At 43.3% G+C, this 18,260-nt stretch overlaps 5 protein-coding genes and 1 long non-coding RNA gene across 8 annotated transcripts; 4 read left to right on the top strand and 2 right to left on the bottom strand.

Moving 5' to 3' along the window:
• The first annotated feature begins 260 nt into the window (after window positions 1-260).
• Window positions 261-1,790, top strand: LOC131137725 (pro-opiomelanocortin-like). The gene is made up of 3 exons (XM_058085985.1): window positions 261-304; window positions 955-1,060; window positions 1,138-1,790. The coding sequence occupies exons 2-3, from the start codon at window positions 956-958 to the stop codon at window positions 1,549-1,551; spliced, it is 519 nt and encodes a 172-aa protein (XP_057941968.1). The 5' UTR covers window positions 261-304; window position 955; the 3' UTR covers window positions 1,552-1,790.
• A 648-nt stretch (window positions 1,791-2,438) lies between these two features.
• cdk15 (cyclin-dependent kinase 15) lies at window positions 2,439-9,833 on the top strand. 3 transcript variants are annotated; one of them, XM_058085909.1, is made up of 13 exons: window positions 3,507-3,769; window positions 4,891-5,022; window positions 5,116-5,210; window positions 5,277-5,356; window positions 5,426-5,520; window positions 5,611-5,673; window positions 7,276-7,399; window positions 7,460-7,580; window positions 7,647-7,740; window positions 7,816-7,879; window positions 7,973-8,021; window positions 8,094-8,236; window positions 8,307-9,833. In XM_058085909.1, exons 1-13 carry the CDS (start codon window positions 3,614-3,616, stop codon window positions 8,420-8,422), a joined length of 1,332 nt encoding a protein of 443 aa, XP_057941892.1. In that variant the 5' UTR covers window positions 3,507-3,613; the 3' UTR covers window positions 8,423-9,833. The 3 variants fall into 3 exon arrangements, with proteins under 3 accessions (XP_057941890.1, XP_057941892.1, XP_057941891.1); XM_058085907.1 differs by adding an exon at window positions 2,439-2,534 and having other exon boundaries at window positions 3,555-3,769; window positions 4,891-5,210; window positions 7,460-7,740; XM_058085908.1 differs by having other exon boundaries at window positions 4,891-5,210.
• LOC131137736 (uncharacterized) lies at window positions 4,085-8,606 on the bottom strand. The gene is made up of 4 exons (XR_009131962.1): window positions 7,080-8,606; window positions 5,502-5,704; window positions 5,152-5,298; window positions 4,085-5,028 (listed from the first exon to the last, which is right to left on the bottom strand). It is a non-coding gene; the product is annotated as an uncharacterized LOC131137736 (long non-coding RNA).
• A 1,673-nt stretch (window positions 9,834-11,506) lies between the features above and the next one.
• On the top strand, window positions 11,507-13,141 carry LOC131136819 (frizzled-7-like). Its single transcript, XM_058084081.1, has one exon. It carries the CDS (start codon window positions 11,507-11,509, stop codon window positions 13,139-13,141), a length of 1,635 nt encoding a protein of 544 aa, XP_057940064.1.
• Window positions 13,142-14,408: 1,267 nt separating this feature from the next.
• LOC131137720 (claudin-22-like) lies at window positions 14,409-15,905 on the bottom strand. Its single transcript, XM_058085976.1, has one exon. It carries the CDS (start codon window positions 15,531-15,533, stop codon window positions 14,895-14,897), a length of 639 nt encoding a protein of 212 aa, XP_057941959.1. The 5' UTR covers window positions 15,534-15,905; the 3' UTR covers window positions 14,409-14,894.
• Window positions 15,906-16,302: 397 nt separating this feature from the next.
• On the top strand, window positions 16,303-18,182 carry dph3 (diphthamide biosynthesis 3). The gene is made up of 3 exons (XM_058086001.1): window positions 16,303-16,567; window positions 17,046-17,120; window positions 17,285-18,182. Exons 1-3 carry the CDS (start codon window positions 16,460-16,462, stop codon window positions 17,351-17,353), a joined length of 252 nt encoding a protein of 83 aa, XP_057941984.1. The 5' UTR covers window positions 16,303-16,459; the 3' UTR covers window positions 17,354-18,182.
• Window positions 18,183-18,260: the final 78 nt, after the last annotated feature.

Here is an 18,260-nt window from a genome sequence, read left to right as displayed (position 1 = left end):
GACGTCATAGAAGACTGAGCGGAAAGAAGAAGGTCAGGTGGAAGGCGTGTGGAGAATCATCACCAGCGAGACTGAGCCTCCAAACAAAAGAGGTACATGGATGGGTATGCCTCCTAAACGTACGTTCCCGTCCCAGCGAGGACATCCCACGTCGGTGCTAAGCTACACATGCTGATGATTGACCTTTAACACGTCATCATGTGTGTGTGTGTGTGTGCGCTGAGAGAATAAAAACAGTCTGATCCAACATAAAGCAAGAAGAAGAAGCCAGCATCCAAAAGAGAACAACAATCACACAACACAGGTCAGACTCAACTTTTCTTTTTACTACTCATTGACTATACGTATACACATATACTGTACACACACACACACACATATATACACGTGTATATATATAATATTTTGGTTCAGCCATCGATGAGGTTATGGCTATCATTTCTTACAGGTTCACAGTATATACTGTAGTGTGTGTACTAACATATGTGATGCCATCATCTATCATTATATTATCATCTATTGTCATCATCTGTCATCGTACATCATCTGTTGTCATCATCTATCATTATATTATCATCTGTTGTCATCATCTATCATCGTATTATCTTCTCTTGTCATCATCTATCATCGTATTATCACCTATTGTCATCATCTATCATCGTATTATCATATATTGTCATCATCTATCATTATATTATCATCATCTATCATATTATCTATTGTCATCATCTATCATATTATCTATTGGCATCATCTATCTTCGTATCATCATCTATTGTCATCATCTATCATCGTACCATCATCTATTGTCATCATCTATCATCGTATTATCATCTATTGTCATCATCTATTGTCATCATCTATCATATATTATCATCATCTATCATTATATTATCATCTATTGTCATCATCTATTGTCATCATCTATTGTCATCATCTATCATCTGTTGTCAGGATGTGTCCTGCATGGCTATTAGTGTGTGCGGTTCTGGTGGGCGTGTCCAGAGGAACCATCAGTCGATGCTGGGACCAATCAGAGTGTGAGGAGTCTGATGAGACGGTAAAGTCCAACACTGCTGGTTTCCTGTGGGAAGCTGCAGCTCACCGATTGATGTCTGTGTCACTTCCTGTCTGCAGCTCCGTGACCCTCATGACGCCCAACTCCAGCCTCCTCGCCTGCCGGACACCTCTTCCTCCCCGGTTGCCAAACGCTCCTACTCTATGGAGCACTTCCGCTGGGGGAAGCCTGTTGGCCGAAAACGCCGCCCCATCACAGCGTACATCTCCAGCGGGGCGAAGGACTCATCAGAAATGTTTCCTGCAGAGATGAGGCGAGATTTAAGCAAAGGAGCAGATGAGGAGGTGACAGAGGAGCAGCTCTTGGACATGGCCCAGAAGAAAGACGGTTCCTACAAGATGAAGCACTTCCGCTGGAGCGTCCCGCTTGCTAGCAAACGCTATGGCGGCGTCACGCAGAGCTGGGACGCCACCAAGCTGAGGCCGCTGCTGGTCAGGCTCCTCAACAAAGACGCACAGAATACAGTAGAATAGTACTAATAGTAATATTCAGAAATATTCATAAAGTCTTGCAAACAAAAACACCAGACTGCTCATTTATTGTATTCCTGTGCCTCGCCTGGGGGGCACATACCGCCCCCCATGTACGCCTTTTCTTGGTTTCAGTTAGGAGTACTGTCTGTGAAAAATAAATCTACCCTGAAAACCCTCCTTCTGTCTGTAAAAAATCTAAAGGCTGCGATTGGTCGGTTTGGAATACATTCTTCTCTGGGAGTATACGACTCGTTCCACATCAACATTTGCAATAAAAAAAATCAGTGTTGTAACGCATGAAGTACGTCCATCTGCAATAACACTCCCCTTCTCCCTTAAAAAAACTAAAAGTCATAGCAACTTTATGTAGAGATCTAAGTGCGTGCTGAAAGTAAAAAAGGCTTCTTTACACTGCAGCTGTGAACCATCCATGTTGGAAATAAGCTAGCTTACTTGCCGCCATTTTGGGGACACACCATGGCTTCTTATTAAGCATAAATGCTAAAGCACTGAACAAATATCTCTTGACTTTGTGGCCTACATGCTAACCACTCGGCCAGGAGGTCTAAGTCTTAACAAGACTTGGATATTTGACATTCTATAAGAATATTACTATTGTTACATCATGACGTCTCATAGTAAAAAGAATATGAGCTAGCTTACCTGCCGCCATTTTGGTGACACACCATGGCTTCTTATTAAGCATAAATGCTAAATCATTGAACAAATATCTCTTGACTGTGTGGCCTAAATGCTAACCACTCGGCCAGGAGGTCTAAGTCTTAACAAGACTTGGATATTTGACATTCTATAAGAATATTACTATTGTTACATCATGACGTCTCATAGTAAAAAGAATATGAGCTAGCTTACCTGCCGCCATTTTGGGGACACACCATGGCTTCTTATTAAGCATGAATGCTAAATCACTGAACAAATATCTCGACTGTGTGGCCTACATGCTAACCACTCGGCCAGGAGGTGTAAGTCTTAACAAGGCTTGGATATTTGACATTCTATAAGAATATTACTATTGTTACGTCATGACGTCTCATAGTAAAAAGAATATGAGCTAGCTTACCTGCCGCCATTTTGGTGACACACCATGGCTTCTTATTAAGCATAAATGCTAAAGCACTGAACAAATATCTCTTGACTTTGTGGCCTACATGCTAACCACTCGGCCAGGAGGTCTAAATCTTAACAAGACTTGGATATTTGACACTCTATAAGAATATTACTATTGTTACATCATGAGCTCTCATAGTAAAAAGAATATGAGCTAGCTTACCTGCCGCCATTTTGGGGACACACCATGGCTTCTTATTAAGCATGAATGCTAAATCACTGAACAAATATCTATTGACTGTGTGGCCTACATGCTAACCACTCGGCCAGGAGGTCTAAATCTTAACAAGACTTGGATATTTGACACTCTATAAGAATATTACTATTGTTACATCATGAGGTCTCATAGTAAAAAGGATATGACCTAGCTTACCTGCTGCCATTTTGGGGACACAATTGCTTCTTATTGCTGAATGCTAAAAGCTAGCTAGCTTGTTTTCTATTAAATCACTGAAGAAATATCTTAACAAGAGTTGAACTGCAATATCTGAGACTCAATAAGAGCATTGGTATTATTACATGGATTGAAAAATACGCTTTCCTGGTAAAAAAAAAAAACAAAAAACAAACAAGCGGTCATATAGTGGGTCACATGACTGTCACATGACCAGCACGTAATATTTCCATCACTTAGACTTGTGTTTATTTACTTACTTAAAGCTGCATAGTACACATTTAAACCCATGTGAAGTCTTCTTGTCGGTTCATGTTTAAAGATGAGTTTCAAGTATTATTGACGTGAAAGCTGAGGTCGTTCCTAACCGTGGCCACTGGGGGGCAGTAATGTGCCACACGTTGAATGACACCGTTGTTGTCTTGCTGGGGGAGATGGAGGGTGCAGGATCGGTCATGGGACCATGTTTGCTCCTCTCCAGACAGCACGGCGGTCATATGAGCAGCAGAAGAAGAAGAAGAAGAAGAAGAAGAAACGGTAATGGAGGACTTGTTCCGTTGGATGAGGAGGTGCTGCTGTGGCGATGGCGACGAGGCGAGAGAAACAAACAAGGAAGAGGAAGAAATGGAAGGGCTGAGGATGGAGGAGAGCGTCGTCAAGAAGAGCCGAAGTTCTTCATCTCTTCCGGCTGCTCAGGTCGCTAACTTCACTAAAAAAATGCAACTTGTACACTTGGAGCAACTTCAACAACAACAGCAACATTTCCCTCCTCTATTCTGGCTACTTTTACATTACTATTTAACAATACTTTACTTCCATTCGTAACTCACATTAAAATAAATACATTCATAACTTCTTTTTTACAATTACATCATTTAACTATATACAGACTTTTTCATTCATTCAAAAATAATTCATATAGATAAAAAATATGCTTAAAAATAATTACAAAAAATCAAACTACTTCTGAATGTTTCTTTTAAATGATTAAAGCCCTCTAGAGATGACATAACACCCCTATAGTCACATTTACACTCCTATTACCCAATATAGTAGACATCATAAGAGAAAATAAGACATATTAGGCATAATAAACCTGTTTACCACCTACTAAATACACTTTTTAACATCATTAGAGTCCTCTGGACATGACATAACACCCCTATAGTCACCTGTATACTTCTATTAGCCAATATGGTAGACATCATAAGAGAAAATAAGACATATTAGGCATAATAAACCTGTTTACCACCTTCTAAATACACTTTTTAACATCATTAGAGCCCTCTGGATATGACATAACACCCCTATAGTCACCTTTACACTCCTATCACCCAATATAGTAGACATCATAGGAGAAAATGAGACATATTAAGCATAATAAACATATTTACCACCTTCTAAATACACTTTTTTAACATCATTAGAGCCCTGTGGACATGATATAACACCCCTATAGTCACCTTTACACTACTATCGCCCAATGTAGTAGACATCATAGGAGAAAATGAGACATATTAAGCATAATAAACCTGTTTACCACCTTCTAAATACACTTTTTAACATCATTAGAGCCCCCTGGACATGATATAACACCCCTATAGTCACCTTTACACTCATATTACCCAATGTAGTAGACATCATAAGAGAAAATACGACATATTAGGCATAATAAACCTGTTTACCACCTTCTAAATACACTTTTTAACATCATTAGAGCCCTCTGGACATGACATAACACCCCTATAGTTATCTAAAGGATAGCCGACCCGAGTTCATTGATTAATCATGGATTGTTTTGTGTCTTCCGGGCCCAGTTGGACCAGGATGTTCCTGGCAGGGATCCCCACTGGTTCCACACGCTGCAGATGCGACGCCTTCGGGTGCAGCGAGGGCGTAGTAACAGCGACCCGTGGAGCAGGAAGAGCTGCCAGGATCTCTCCATCTGGGTTTGGCTGTTACACAAACGTACACTCGATGCTACCTCTGCTAACTTCTTGATGCGACCATGTGTGTGTGTGTGTGTGTGTGTGTGTGGTCAGAAAGCACAGCTCCAGTTCGGAACAGCCAACTCTTACGTGAGTCTGGAGAAACTCGGTGAAGGCTCATACGCGTCCGTTTACAAAGGCATCAGCAGGTGACAGGTCACATGGTGTATGATGTCATCACGACATGATGATGATGATGATGAATTTGTATCCAGGATTAACGGGCAGCTGGTGGCGCTGAAAGTGATTGAGACAAAGACGGAGGAGGGGGTGCCGTTCACCGCCATCAGAGAAGGTTTTAGGACATTTTAGGACATTTGAACTCCTCTTTTGGGCTAAACCATGTTTTATGTTTTATGTGTAGCGTCTCTGCTCAAAGGCCTGAAACATGCCAACATCGTCCTCCTCCACGACATCATCCACACTAGAGACTCGCTCACCTTCGTCTTCGAATATGTGGTGAGACATACGTAAGGTGGTCTTCAGCGGCAGGTCACATGACTCTGAGATGGATGGATTGGTTCATGGTGAGGTGTTGTGTCGCTGCAGCAGACGGACCTGGCCCAGTACATGAACCAGCATCCGGGCGGTCTGCACTCTCACAACGTACGGGTACGAGTCCTCACCCAATACCTAAGAATACCTACGGAAGAATACTTAGGAGGTAAGATACAAAGAAGGAAATAGGTGGTAGGACATAGGATGTGTTGGAGGAAGAATACATAGGAGGTAAGATACAAAAAAGGAACTAGCTAGTAGGATATGTAGGAGTATTCTTCCTACTAACAATCACAATTTTGAGTGTATTTCCTACATTATGACTTGAAAAATATTGAAAGTTTGAAGTGAATTACTCCCTAAATATGAGTTGTATAAATCAATATTTATAAGATGACATCGAGACAATTTAAGCCAACAGAAAATTTCATCAGCATCAGTGAGCACCTGATAGCATCATTTAGCAACTGTTAGCATCAGCTAGCACCTGTTAGCCTCTGATAGCGTCTGATAGCATCAGATTACCATTTACCACCTTCTAAATACACTTTTTAACATCATTAGAGCCCTCTAGATATTATATAACACTCCTATATTCACCTTTACACTTCAAAGACCCAATATAGTAGACATCGTAAGAGAAAATACGACATATTAGGCATAATAAACCTGTTTATCACCTTCTAAATACACTTTTTAACATCATTAGAGCCTTCCTAACATGATATAACACCCCTATATTCACCTTTACACTTCAAAGACCCGATATAGTAGACATCATAAAAGAAAATACAACATATTAGGCATAATAAACCTGTTTACCGCCTTGTAAATACACTTTTTAACATCATTAGAGCCCTCTGGACATGACATAACACCCCTATAGTCACCTTTACACTTCAAAGACCCAACATAGTAGACATTATAGGAGATAATAAGACATATTAGGCATAATAAACCTGTTTACTACCTTCTCAATACACTTTTTAACATCATTAGAGTACTCTAACCATGATATAACACCCCTATAGTCACCTTTAGACTTCAAAGACCCAATATAGTAGACATCATAAAAGAAAATACAACATATTAGGCATAATAAACCTGTTTACCACCTTCTCAATACACTTTTTAACATCAATAGAGACCTCTAGGCATTATATAACACCCCTATAGCCACCATTCCACTCCCATTACCCTATATATTAGACATTATAAGAGACAATAAGACATATTAGGCATAATAAAGCTGTTTACTACCTTCTCAATACACTTTTTAACATCATTAGAGTCCTCTAACCATGATATAACACCCCTATAGTCACCTTTACACTTCAAAGACCCAATATAGTAGACATCATAAAAGAAAATACAACATATTAGGCATAATAAACCTGTTTACTACCTTCTAAATACACTTCTTAACATCATTAATTTTTGTTTTGTGTAAACTTGAAACTTTTGAAAATATTACAAAAATATTATTATGTAATCTGTTAAAACATAATTTTTTAACTTACCAGGTTTTAGAGTGTAGGAGGTAAGATACAAAGAAGGAACTAGGTAGTAGGATACGTAGGAGGAAGAAGGTGGTATGGCCTCCATGTACGTTGTGCTTCACGTAGCCGTCATTAAGGTGTCATGGCCGCCGACGTCGGACTGGAACGCGTACATAAAGTGAGGAACTGTCAAGTACAGAACATTCTTTCCTTGTAGATCTTCATGTTCCAGCTGTTGCGGGGCCTGAACTTCATCCACGGTCGCCAGATCCTCCACCGCGACCTGAAGCCTCAGAACCTGCTCATCAGCTACTTGGGAGAACTCAAACTGGCTGATTTTGGTAGGTTCCTTCATGCAGGCCGTGCTTATTGCCGCAGATTCTAACAGATTCTTCATGCAGGTCTGGCCCGCTCCAAGTCTGTCCCCTGTCAGAGTTTCTCATCAGATGTAGTTACGCTATGGTACCGGCCCCCGGATGTTCTGCTGGGTTCTACAGATTATTCCACAGCTCTGGACATCTGGTACGTGTGCTTCAGGTGCGACGTGGAACACAGACTTGAGCTTGATATCATTTCGATGTGTGTCAGGGGAGCCGGGTGCATCTTTGTGGAGATGCTCCAGGGGGCGCCGGCATTCCCCGGACTCACTGATGTGTTTGACCAGCTGCGGAAAATCTGGACGGTTGGTACCATTATCTCCGAAACTCAGAAGCTACCAAGCCCCCCCACCCTTATCACTCATGACCTGACCCTGCAGGTTCTTGGCGCCCCGTCAGAGGACAACTGGCCTGGACTGACCCGACTCCCCAATTATCAACCAGGTCAGACACGCCTTTACAAGAGGTGCCATGATGATTGACATGTCACATGACAGCATGAATGAGGAGGTCATGTTGTGGTCCTTTTTGTTCCAGACTGGTCTCTTCCATCCGAGTCCAAGCCGATTCGCTGCGTCTGGAAAAGGTGAGAAAAGGAGCAGGCGGATGCTAAAGTGTTTAAATCATGCTAACAATAAAGTTATTATCTCTTCATCAGGTTAAACCAACTTCCATATAAAACCGAAGATCTTGTCCAGAAGATGCTGATGTTGGCGCCCGCAGACCGGATGTCAGCGGCGGACGCCCTGCACCACCCGTACTTTAGCGTGCTGCCGCAGCCCGTCATGCACCTGAGGGACAGTAAGAGCCAATTCCGTCGTGGACGTGCTGCTCATTTCACATTCCGAGTCACCTTCATGTGCCTTTGCAGCCGTCTCCATCTTCAAGGTGCCCGGTGTCTACCTGGAGACTGAGATCCGTGACACCTTCAACCCCAGCAGGCCCAGAGTCAGACCTTCACTGCTATCGACCGCTAAGTTCTGGTGACACCATCAACTCCAACAGACAGACTTTGTCTCCGCTCAGAGGGAAAGTCGTCGGTATGGCGTCTGTTTGCATCAGCTAGTGTCTGTTAGCATCTGATAGCATCAGTGAGCACCTGATAGCATCATTTAGCAGCTGTTAGCATCAGCTAGCATCTGTTTGCATCTGACAGCGTCAGATTACCATTTACCACATTCTAAATACACATTACATCATTAGAGCCCTCTAGACATGATATAACACCCCTATAGTCACCTTTACACTTCAAAGACCCAATATAGTAGACATCATAAGAGAAAATACGACATATTAGGCATAATAACCCTGATTAGCACCTTCTCAATACACTTTTTAACGTCCTTAGAGCCCTCTAGACATGATATAACACCCCTATAGTAACCTTCACACTTCTATGACCCAATATAGTAGATATCATCAGAGAAAATACAACATATTAGGTATAATAAACCTGTTTCCCACCTTCTAAATACACTTTTTAACATCATTAGAGCCCTCTAGAGATGATATAACACCCCTATAGTCACGTTTACACTTCTATGACCCAATATAGTACACATCATAAGAGAAAATAAGACATATTAGGCATAATAAACCTGTTTACCACCTTGTCAGTACACTTTTTAACATCATTAGAGCCCTCCAGACATGATATAACACCCCTATATTCACCTTTACACTTCAAAGACCCGATATAGCAGACATCATAAGAGAAAATACAAAATATTAGGCATAAGAAACCTGTTTACCATCTTCTAAATACACTTTTTAACATCATTAGAGCCCTCTAGACATGACATAACACCCCTATAGTCACCTTTACACTCCCATTACCAATATAGTAGACATTATAAGAGAAAATACGACATATTAGGCATAATAAACCTTTTTACCGCCTTCTAATCACATTTTTTAACATCATAATAACAGAAAATAAGATTAGTGCTGGTGTGTTTGTTGATCCAAAAGGAGTTAAAAAAAACCTCCAAATGAATCAGAGCCTCACCAGACATGAACCTCACCACACGTGCCTGGCAAGAAATATAATTTTTATATTCAATTGGAAAAGATAGCCTGATGAACAAAAATCTCGGCTAGTGCAAGCTAATTAGCTGGACATGCTATATTAGCAGCCAGTGTGTTATTCCGTGCTTTTTTTTTTTTTTTAAAGCTTTCTTTATTTACACGCCACATATGGCGCTTTGTGTTGACGCTACGGAGGACAAGTTTGTTTTTGTTGCTGGTAAACTTGTCGGCAATGTCAAAGAAATATGTTTCCATGAAAAAGCATCTTTTCCCCCAACGGCTGGATGAGAATGTCATCATTTGATTGACAGCCAGCGGCATCAAGATAAAAGCAAAAATCTTTTGTGTGAATATTAACTGCTTGTTTGTTTTTCTCCAACTATTTGACATAAATAAACATTAGTCTTGTGACAAGCGTCTTATTTTGATATGCTTCTTATTGCTAATGGCATGCAAATAATCCAAGTTGAAAGAAAGTGACGATTTCTTTTCATCTTTCAAAGTCAAACCAAAAGTCAAGGATGACGTGTGTGTGTGTGTGTGTGTGTGTGTGTGTTATTGGGGTCAGTAAAAGTAGCAAAGAATTCATAGTAAAAGTCGTAGTAATAGTAACAGTACACCCCTCACTAAATGGCAGTTATTCAAGTCAAGTTACTCATACAATTCATTTAAAATGGTCGTGTTGGAACCCCATAACTGCCATAAATGAGGTATTACTGTCATAGTAAATAGTCATGTTGGGTAAATCAGCTGAAGAAAGTCCATAGTTCCAGTTACTAGGTATTTTTCCAATAAATGAATTGGATGAGAAAATGAATGAGCCCATCATAAGTAATGAATTAGTATGGAAAGTGTTTTGGAAATACTGGACTGTGGAAGAAGCTGGACTTTCAGAAGCTCCCACTCTAAACCAAAAGCTACTCTAACCCAGACCCAACTCAAACGCAGACCTACTCTAACCCACATCTATTCTAACCCAGACCCAAATCTAACCTAAACCTACTCTAACTCAAACCGACTCTAACCAAAACCTATTCTAATTCAAACCTACTCTAACCCAAACCTATTCTAACCCAGACCTACTCTAATTCAAACCGACTCTAACCCAAACCTACTCTAACCCACGCAGACTCTAACCAAAACCTATTCTAACCCAAACCTATTCTAACCCAGACCCAACTGTAACCCAAACCTATTCTAATTCAAACCTATTCTAACCCAGACCCAACTCTAACCCAGACCCAACTCTAACCCAAAGCTACTTTAACCCAAAGCCACTCTAACCAAAACCTATTTCTAATTCAAACCAACTCCAACCCAAACAGACTCTAACCGAAACCGACTCTAACCCAAACCTACTCTAACCAAAACCTATTCTAACCCAAACCTATTCTAACCCAGACCCAACTCTAACCCAAAGTGACTCTAACCCACATTTACTCTAACCAAAACCTATTCTAATTCAAACCTACTCTAACCCAAACCTATTCTAACCCAGACCCAACTCTAACCCAAACCGACTCTAACCCAAACCTACTCTAACCCACACCGATTCTAACCAAAACCTATTCTAATTCAAACCTATTCTAACCCAGACCAAACTCTAACCCAGTCCCAACTGTAACCCAAACCTATTCTAACCCAAACCTACTCTAACCAAACCAACTCTAACCAGAACCTACTCTAACTAAAGTATGGTAATTGCTGGTACACAGTTAGCTATTTTACTTTGAAGTTGTACGCCAAAAAGGTCTAAGTGGGAATTGTTCTGTGGGTTAGCACCTCGTCTCCTTCTTCATCTCCATGGTGGATGTTCTTCTTAGCATTCCAGACTTTTCTGTTCATCTGTCAATGACTGCGTGTAGCCCCGCCTCCTGAGCCAATCAGTGTCAAGAGAGCATCTGATTGGTTCCAGCCCACACTGGCACAGAAGACCTTCCGACTCAGGGATGATATGAAGGTCTACAGATGAGTTCCGTAGACGGGTTGGAGATGCCGGAACGGTTTGCGGCCATTTCCCTCCTCGGGGTAGAGTGGACCATGATGGCAACAGGGGGGACCTGGTCGTGGTGGTTGAGTTACCACGTTCTACCTCTGCTCTTTCTGCCGTGCTTTGCCCAGCAACAGCCGGGATTTTCTATCCCAGAACATGGATTTTGCCAGACCATCTCCATCCCACTGTGCACCGACATGGCCTACAACCAGACCATCATGCCCAACCTGCTGGGCCACACCAACCAAGAAGACGCCGGGCTTGAGGTCCACCAGTTCTACCCACTTGTCAAAGTCCAGTGCTCAGCAGACCTCCAGTTCTTCCTGTGTTCCATGTACGCACCCGTGTGTACAGTTCTAGACCAGGCCATCCCACCCTGCAGGACTCTGTGTGAGCGGGCTCGGCAGGGCTGTGAGGCACTCATGAATAAATTCGGCTTCCAGTGGCCCGAGAAGCTGCGCTGCGAGAACTTCCCTGTCCACGGTGCCGGAGAGATCTGCGTGGGTCAGAACTCATCAGAGAGCAGCGATGCCGTGACGGATCCTGTCCCAGAACTCCCAGAACCGTTCAGGAAGCCATCTTTCTTCTGCCCGTCACAGCTGGAGGTGCCGGCTTACCTGGGCTACCACTTCCTTGGCGCTAAGGACTGCGGTGCCCCCTGCGAGGTCTACACGCCTGGTGGACTCATGTACTTCACAGAGGAGGAGATCAAGTTTGGACGGTTCTGGGTTCTCTGTTGGGCTTTTTTATGCTGCGTCAGCACTTTTGTCACCATCCTCACGTACGCCATAGACGCTCAGCGCTTCCGCTACCCGGAGAAACCTGTGGTTTTTCTCTCTGGTTGCTACTTCCTGGTGGCGCTGGCGCACGTCACCGGCTTCCTGTTGGAGGATAAAGTCATCTGTGTGGACAAGATGAAAGCAAACGGTTGGAAAATGGTGGTTCAGGGTACCAAGAACGAGGCCTGCACCGTTCTTTTCATGGTGGTCTACTTCTTCAGCATGGCCAGTGCCGTCTGGTGGGTCGTTTTGGCGTTCTGCTGGTTCCTGGCGGCGGGGATGAAGTGGGGTCACGAAGCCATTGAGGCCAATTCCAGACACTTCCACCTGGTGGCGTGGATCGTGCCGGCTTTGAAGACCCTCGCCATCGTGGCGATGGGACAAGTTGAAGGTGACCTTCTCACCGGTCTGTGCTACGTAGGCGTGTACAATGTTGGCGCTCTGCGGGGCTTCGTGATGACGCCGCTTTTGATCTACCTCGTTGCCGGTACTTCCTTCCTGGTGGCCGGCTTCGTCTCGCTTGTTCGAATTCGCTCCATTGTCACATTGGACGGTACCGAGACCAAAAAACTGGAGAAGCTGATGATGCGGCTCGGTGTGTTCGGCGTTCTGTCCGTACTTCCTGCCGCCATCGTGCTGGCCTGCATCTTCTACGAGCAAACATTCCGACCACGCTGGGAATACACGTGGCGATTGATGACATGCAAGCAACTCTCCATTCCGTGTCCTTCCCAAAACGTTCCTCCGTCAACGCCGAACTTGACCGTGTTTATGATCAAGTACCTGATGACCATGGTTGTTGGGATCGCATCGGGGTTTTGGATCTGGTCTGGAAAGACCTTGCAGTCCTGGCGCCACTTTTATAAGCGACTAAGTGGCTCAGAGTTGGAAGATGCGGCGCCTTAAGTGGGTGTGGGGTCGGACTTCGAGGTTAGGTCGCGCCTTTGGTGGACACTAAGGGTGTGTCCACACTCATCATCATGACGCAATAAGACGTACAGTATTGTTGGATTAAGAATTGGCGTATTGGAGCGGGAAAACTCGTGACCCCCCCCCCCACTACCCCCACGGCTAACCAAGGTCATGTTGTGACAACAACTTCTAACAGATTGCTACAGCGGGACACTCTGACCCTCCATTGTTTCTTCACGGACGCCTGTTGTTTGTTCTCCTCTGTTTTATCGCTATGACACCCTGGGAACTGAGATCCAAGACGGGACACCTGACGGGCGGGGGTGGGGGGACGTCGTGAGCCACCCACTCACACATATAAGAAAAAAGGACCAAGAATCGTTAGCCACTTTTGGCTGAAAATGTAAACACACTAAGTAAATAACCTGTAGTATGATTCTTTTTATGATCTTTTTGGATGTTTTAGTGCAGTTTATTTGTATTTTCACAATGGCCAATAAAAAACAAGCTATGGGGGCAGTAAGTATGATCCATAAAACTTGGCAATACAGTATGTCGTCCATGTTGATGTTTTCCATCATTTCATTTGGACCTGCATGCGTCATTTAGATGATTTCATTGAAAAAAAAATCTAATGAAAAACATCAGCATCAATTTGACAAGAGTAAGTCCAAATATGGCGGCACGGCGATCGAGTGGTTCGCGCGCAGACCTCACAGCTAGGAGACCAGGGTTCAATTCCACCCTCGGCTATCTCTATGTGGAGTTTGCATGTTCTCCCCGTGCATGCGTGGGTTTTCCTCCCACATTCCAAAAACATGCTAGGTTAATTAGCGACTCCAAATTGTCCATAGGTATGAATGTGAGTGTGAATGGTTGTTTGTCTATATGTGCCCTGTGATTGGCTGGCTGGCCACCAGTCCAGGGTGTACCCCGCCTCTCGCTCTAAGACAGCTGGGATAGGCTCCAGCACCCCTGCGAACTTCGTGAGGATAAGCGGTAGAAAATGAATGTCTACTATATTGGGTAATAGGAGTGTAAAGGTGACTATAGGGGTGTTATGTCATGTATAGAGGGCTCTAATGATGTTAAAAAAAAGTGTATTTAGAAGGTGTTAAACAGGTTTATTATGCCTATTATGTCTTATTTTCTCTTATGGTGTCTATTATATTGGGTAATAGGAGTGTAAAGGTGACTATAGGGGTGTTATGTCATGTATAGAGGGCTCTAATGATGTTTTAAAAAAGTGTATTTAGAAGGTGTTCTTCTTGTGAGAATAAGCGGTAGAAAATGAATGAATGAATGAAGTCCAAATATGTATCATCTAACAAGAAAAAGCTGTCATTGTAGGAGAATAACGTGGAAAAATAAGACTTTACTAGCATAGAGTTGAAGCGTTTGAAGTTGAAGAACTTGCTTCTGATTGGCTGCTGATGAGAGGAACTGATGTGAACAATAAACTCACACTCTATTGTATCACGCAGGAAAAGCGTGGCCATCACAAAAGTCCACTTCCCCACCATGCAGTCCCATATAGAAACACATAACCATGTTTGTTTCTCTTTCTATACTACAAATACAAATGGATGCTATGTGCGATTATATATCTAATATGTATTGTATCTATGAACAATAACATCGTATACTCTATGTATATATTTACCAATATCTATCAAATCCTGTAATAAATGATGTTTGATCCAAAAGAATGGGGTGTTCATGTTTCATTCCAGAAGGTTCTTCGGACTCAGACGTACTCTGTTCTGCTTGTAACGGTTCCGATGTGGGTTTGTCCAGGCTGCATTTCCGGGACGTGAAGGCACCGCAGGGACGCACAGGAGCTGAGCAGCAAAACTCCCGCCATCAAGTGCAGCACACCCGCAGTCCAACCGCAGAACAGCGCGTCCCCGAACTCCCATCGCGGTACCACTTCCGGCAGGGACTCGTCGAAGAAGCGCACCGCGGCCATGTGGGCCACGTACGACACCGGAACCAGAACCAGAACCGCGCACACGAGACTCGCCACCCCACCGCATGTCTTCATCGCTCTCTTGGCGCGTCCGTCGCACACCTTGATCACGTGCAAGCCGGGTACTGCGAGGCAGAGCGCTGCGAGTCCGGCGCACAGAGCGGCGCACACGAGCGCGCGCGCCAGCTTGATGTCACGCGGCAGCGCCAGCGGAGTGTCGTGGCGCCGGCACAGGAGCGCACCGTGCACCTGCACCACGCACGTCTCCCACAGGCCCAGCTCGTACACCTCCGCGGGAAGCAGCTCCGTGGACAAGGTCAGCCACGCGGACATGAGCGTGCAAGCCAACAGTAACCACCATGCGCAAGCACATAGCGCGACCCCGAGCAGCTCCAGAACCAGAGTTCTTGGGTCCATGATCTTCCCGATTCTGCTCAGCGTCTGTTCTGTTTGCTGAAGCTCTTCCAAACCCAACACACGCCCCCACCGTCACGCAAAACCTCCAACATTGTCACTTTTATTTGCTACTATTTGTTGTGCCTGTTGATGTTCGGATGTCCGGTGTTCCTGAATGTCCCTGGATAGCCAGGAAGTGCCTCTAGGTTTAAAACAAGAGCGTCAATGTTTCTGTGTGTCCACACCGAGAGACCATACAATAATTTATCATATATTTTTTTAATTAGCGCATTATTGATGAAATGTTCAACTAAATGGACAAGTTAGAACTTGTTGATGCCTCCATGTTTGTCGGTAGAGGGAGACAAAGCATAAAGAACCCTTGAAGAGCACGAGCACCACCCAATGGTCAGAAAGTGCATTGCACCGGCACGAGTCAATCTATCTGCACTATTAGTTTAAAAAAAACTACACGAACTACACCGTTTTAAACATACATGTTCAAATTGAAAGTAGACTAATCTTATTTTAGAACTGTACATATTATTTGGGAACTTGGATACTTCAGCTCTTCAACCATTAAAGGGGCTTAGTAATTGTATTTTTGCTAAGACACACGTGTTTGTATTCGCTTTTAAAACTAGCCATCACATTTTTCCTTACAAAGGATTTAATTTACTTCTTTTTTTGTACCGAGCACAGTTTGAAGTCGGACCTTTGAATCACAAATAGTATATTTTCCTAGCAGTAAGGAACGCAGCATTTTTTGCAACTCGTCATATATTGGTGACACGGGCCAGTGACGTCATCAAGTAGCGACTGCATGTTTTGGTCAGCGTGGGCTCCACAGTGACAGGACTATTGAATCGTTTCTCCATGTAAATTCCTCAGTTATTTTTTTTAATCTTTTTTCTTTTTGTCATCTGTGAGTGGATTATTTTGTCAAAATGTCTGTTTTTCACGACGAAGTGGAGATCGAAGACTTTGAATACGACGAAGACACGGAAATGTATTACTTTCCTTGTCCCTGTGGAGACAAATTCGCCATAAGCAAAGTGAGTCATGCTAGCTATCGGCTAACACATTTGGTCACTTTAAAGTAGGGCTGTAAACTGCAGTAATTCGTTATTTTTTTTTAATTAACGCATGCGCATTATGTCAAGCCTTGCCTCTGTTATAACAACCGACTGAAGCAGGGAAATGCTATGCTAGCTTCCCCATAGTATCACTCAGTCTGTCGTTCTTTTAGAACATTATTGTGACCGATACATCAACAGCAGTGCAATTCCAACACCATTTATACATCCAACTCACAAACACCTTTCTAGTCCTCACTTGAACCACACTAGACTAGGGGTCGGCAACCTTTACTATGAAAAGAGCCATTTACCTTGTGTCCACTAAAGAAAAATAGCATGTCCCTACATGTGTAACGGATGCCAACTAGTAAGGTTATCATGGCTGTGTATCAAAGTAGTTCTGTTAAGAGGAGATAAACTTACTTGTGTGTCATGGCGTCTGTGCTGTGTACAGGAGGAGCTGGAAAACGGTGAAGACGTGGCCACGTGTCCGAGCTGCTCCCTTCTCGTCAAGGTCATCTACGACAAGGTGAAAGACCAGACATGATTTCACGTCATACAAAGAAGAAACTGGGTTTTGTAGCCCAGAAAAGAGAAAGACGTGTGTGTTGGTGTCTCACTTTCTGTTAGGAGTAGATCAGGCTTGTATTTGTCCAGCAGGGGGTGCTGACAGAGTTTGATTCTGCCTTGCAGGAGTCCTTCATGGTGGGTGAAATCCTGGAGGCGGCGCCGGGAAGTAAAGCGGAGATGCTTCACACCTGATCAGATGACCTCCAGACTTTGTTTGCGGGCTTTTCTCCCAGGAATCCCGATGTCCCTCGACGCGTCTGTGCAGCCCTACTGTACACATGTTCTATCAGGACGTACAACGTACACACGCTCAGACATTTCCAACTCATCTTTAGGATTTTTCATGATGGGTCATGTGACCAGGTGATGAAGCTGGCTAAAAAAGTGCTGACATGTAAATACTATTTAAATTTATTTATGCTACTGGTTCACAAGTACTTGATTGGATGCAGAGTCTGTTCTCCTCACACTCCTTGTGGAAGTGGTTCTTGCTCTGGCCTTCTTCCCCACTCTCTTAAGTTAAAATGAATACAGTGTAAGCTAACTAGTTAGCTCAGTCTCATATCCTGCACATAATAGTTGTGCAATGAGGGGTCAACAAAGAATAGAGGTGTAAAGGTGACTATAGGGATGCTATTTAATGTCTACAGGGCTCTAATATTGGCAAAAAGCATATTTAGAAAGTCTAAAACAGGTTTTCTCTGTTTTATATTTTTTATTTTAATTTATTATGTCTACTATATTGGGTAATAAAAGTGTCTAGAGGACTATGGATGTCTGACATAATGTGACAGCCTGACATAACAACATGGAACGTCCGACACAAGATGAACGCCTGACATGATGACAACAATAACATTGGAAATAACATGAACGCCTGACATGAAGAAAGGTGAATCAAAAGTGTCCTTGAGGCCGAAGGTCAGTGACCTTGTGATTTGAGCAGGTGTCGGTTGATCATTGATTTGATGTCTGATTGTGAATAAACATAATAAATATTATCTACCGCTCCAACCATCAATGATGATGTGTCGTCCCAGCCCTAATTGTAATCACATCCTTGTTAGCATCCTACTAGCTCACTAAGACATGGAAACAG

Source organism: Doryrhamphus excisus, chromosome 10, assembly GCF_030265055.1.
Source record: "Doryrhamphus excisus isolate RoL2022-K1 chromosome 10, RoL_Dexc_1.0, whole genome shotgun sequence".
NCBI classification, from domain to species: Eukaryota; Metazoa; Chordata; class Actinopteri; order Syngnathiformes; family Syngnathidae; genus Doryrhamphus; species Doryrhamphus excisus.
The sequence above is the reverse complement of the archived record's forward strand: the minus strand, read 5'-3'. Positions and strand labels throughout refer to the sequence as shown.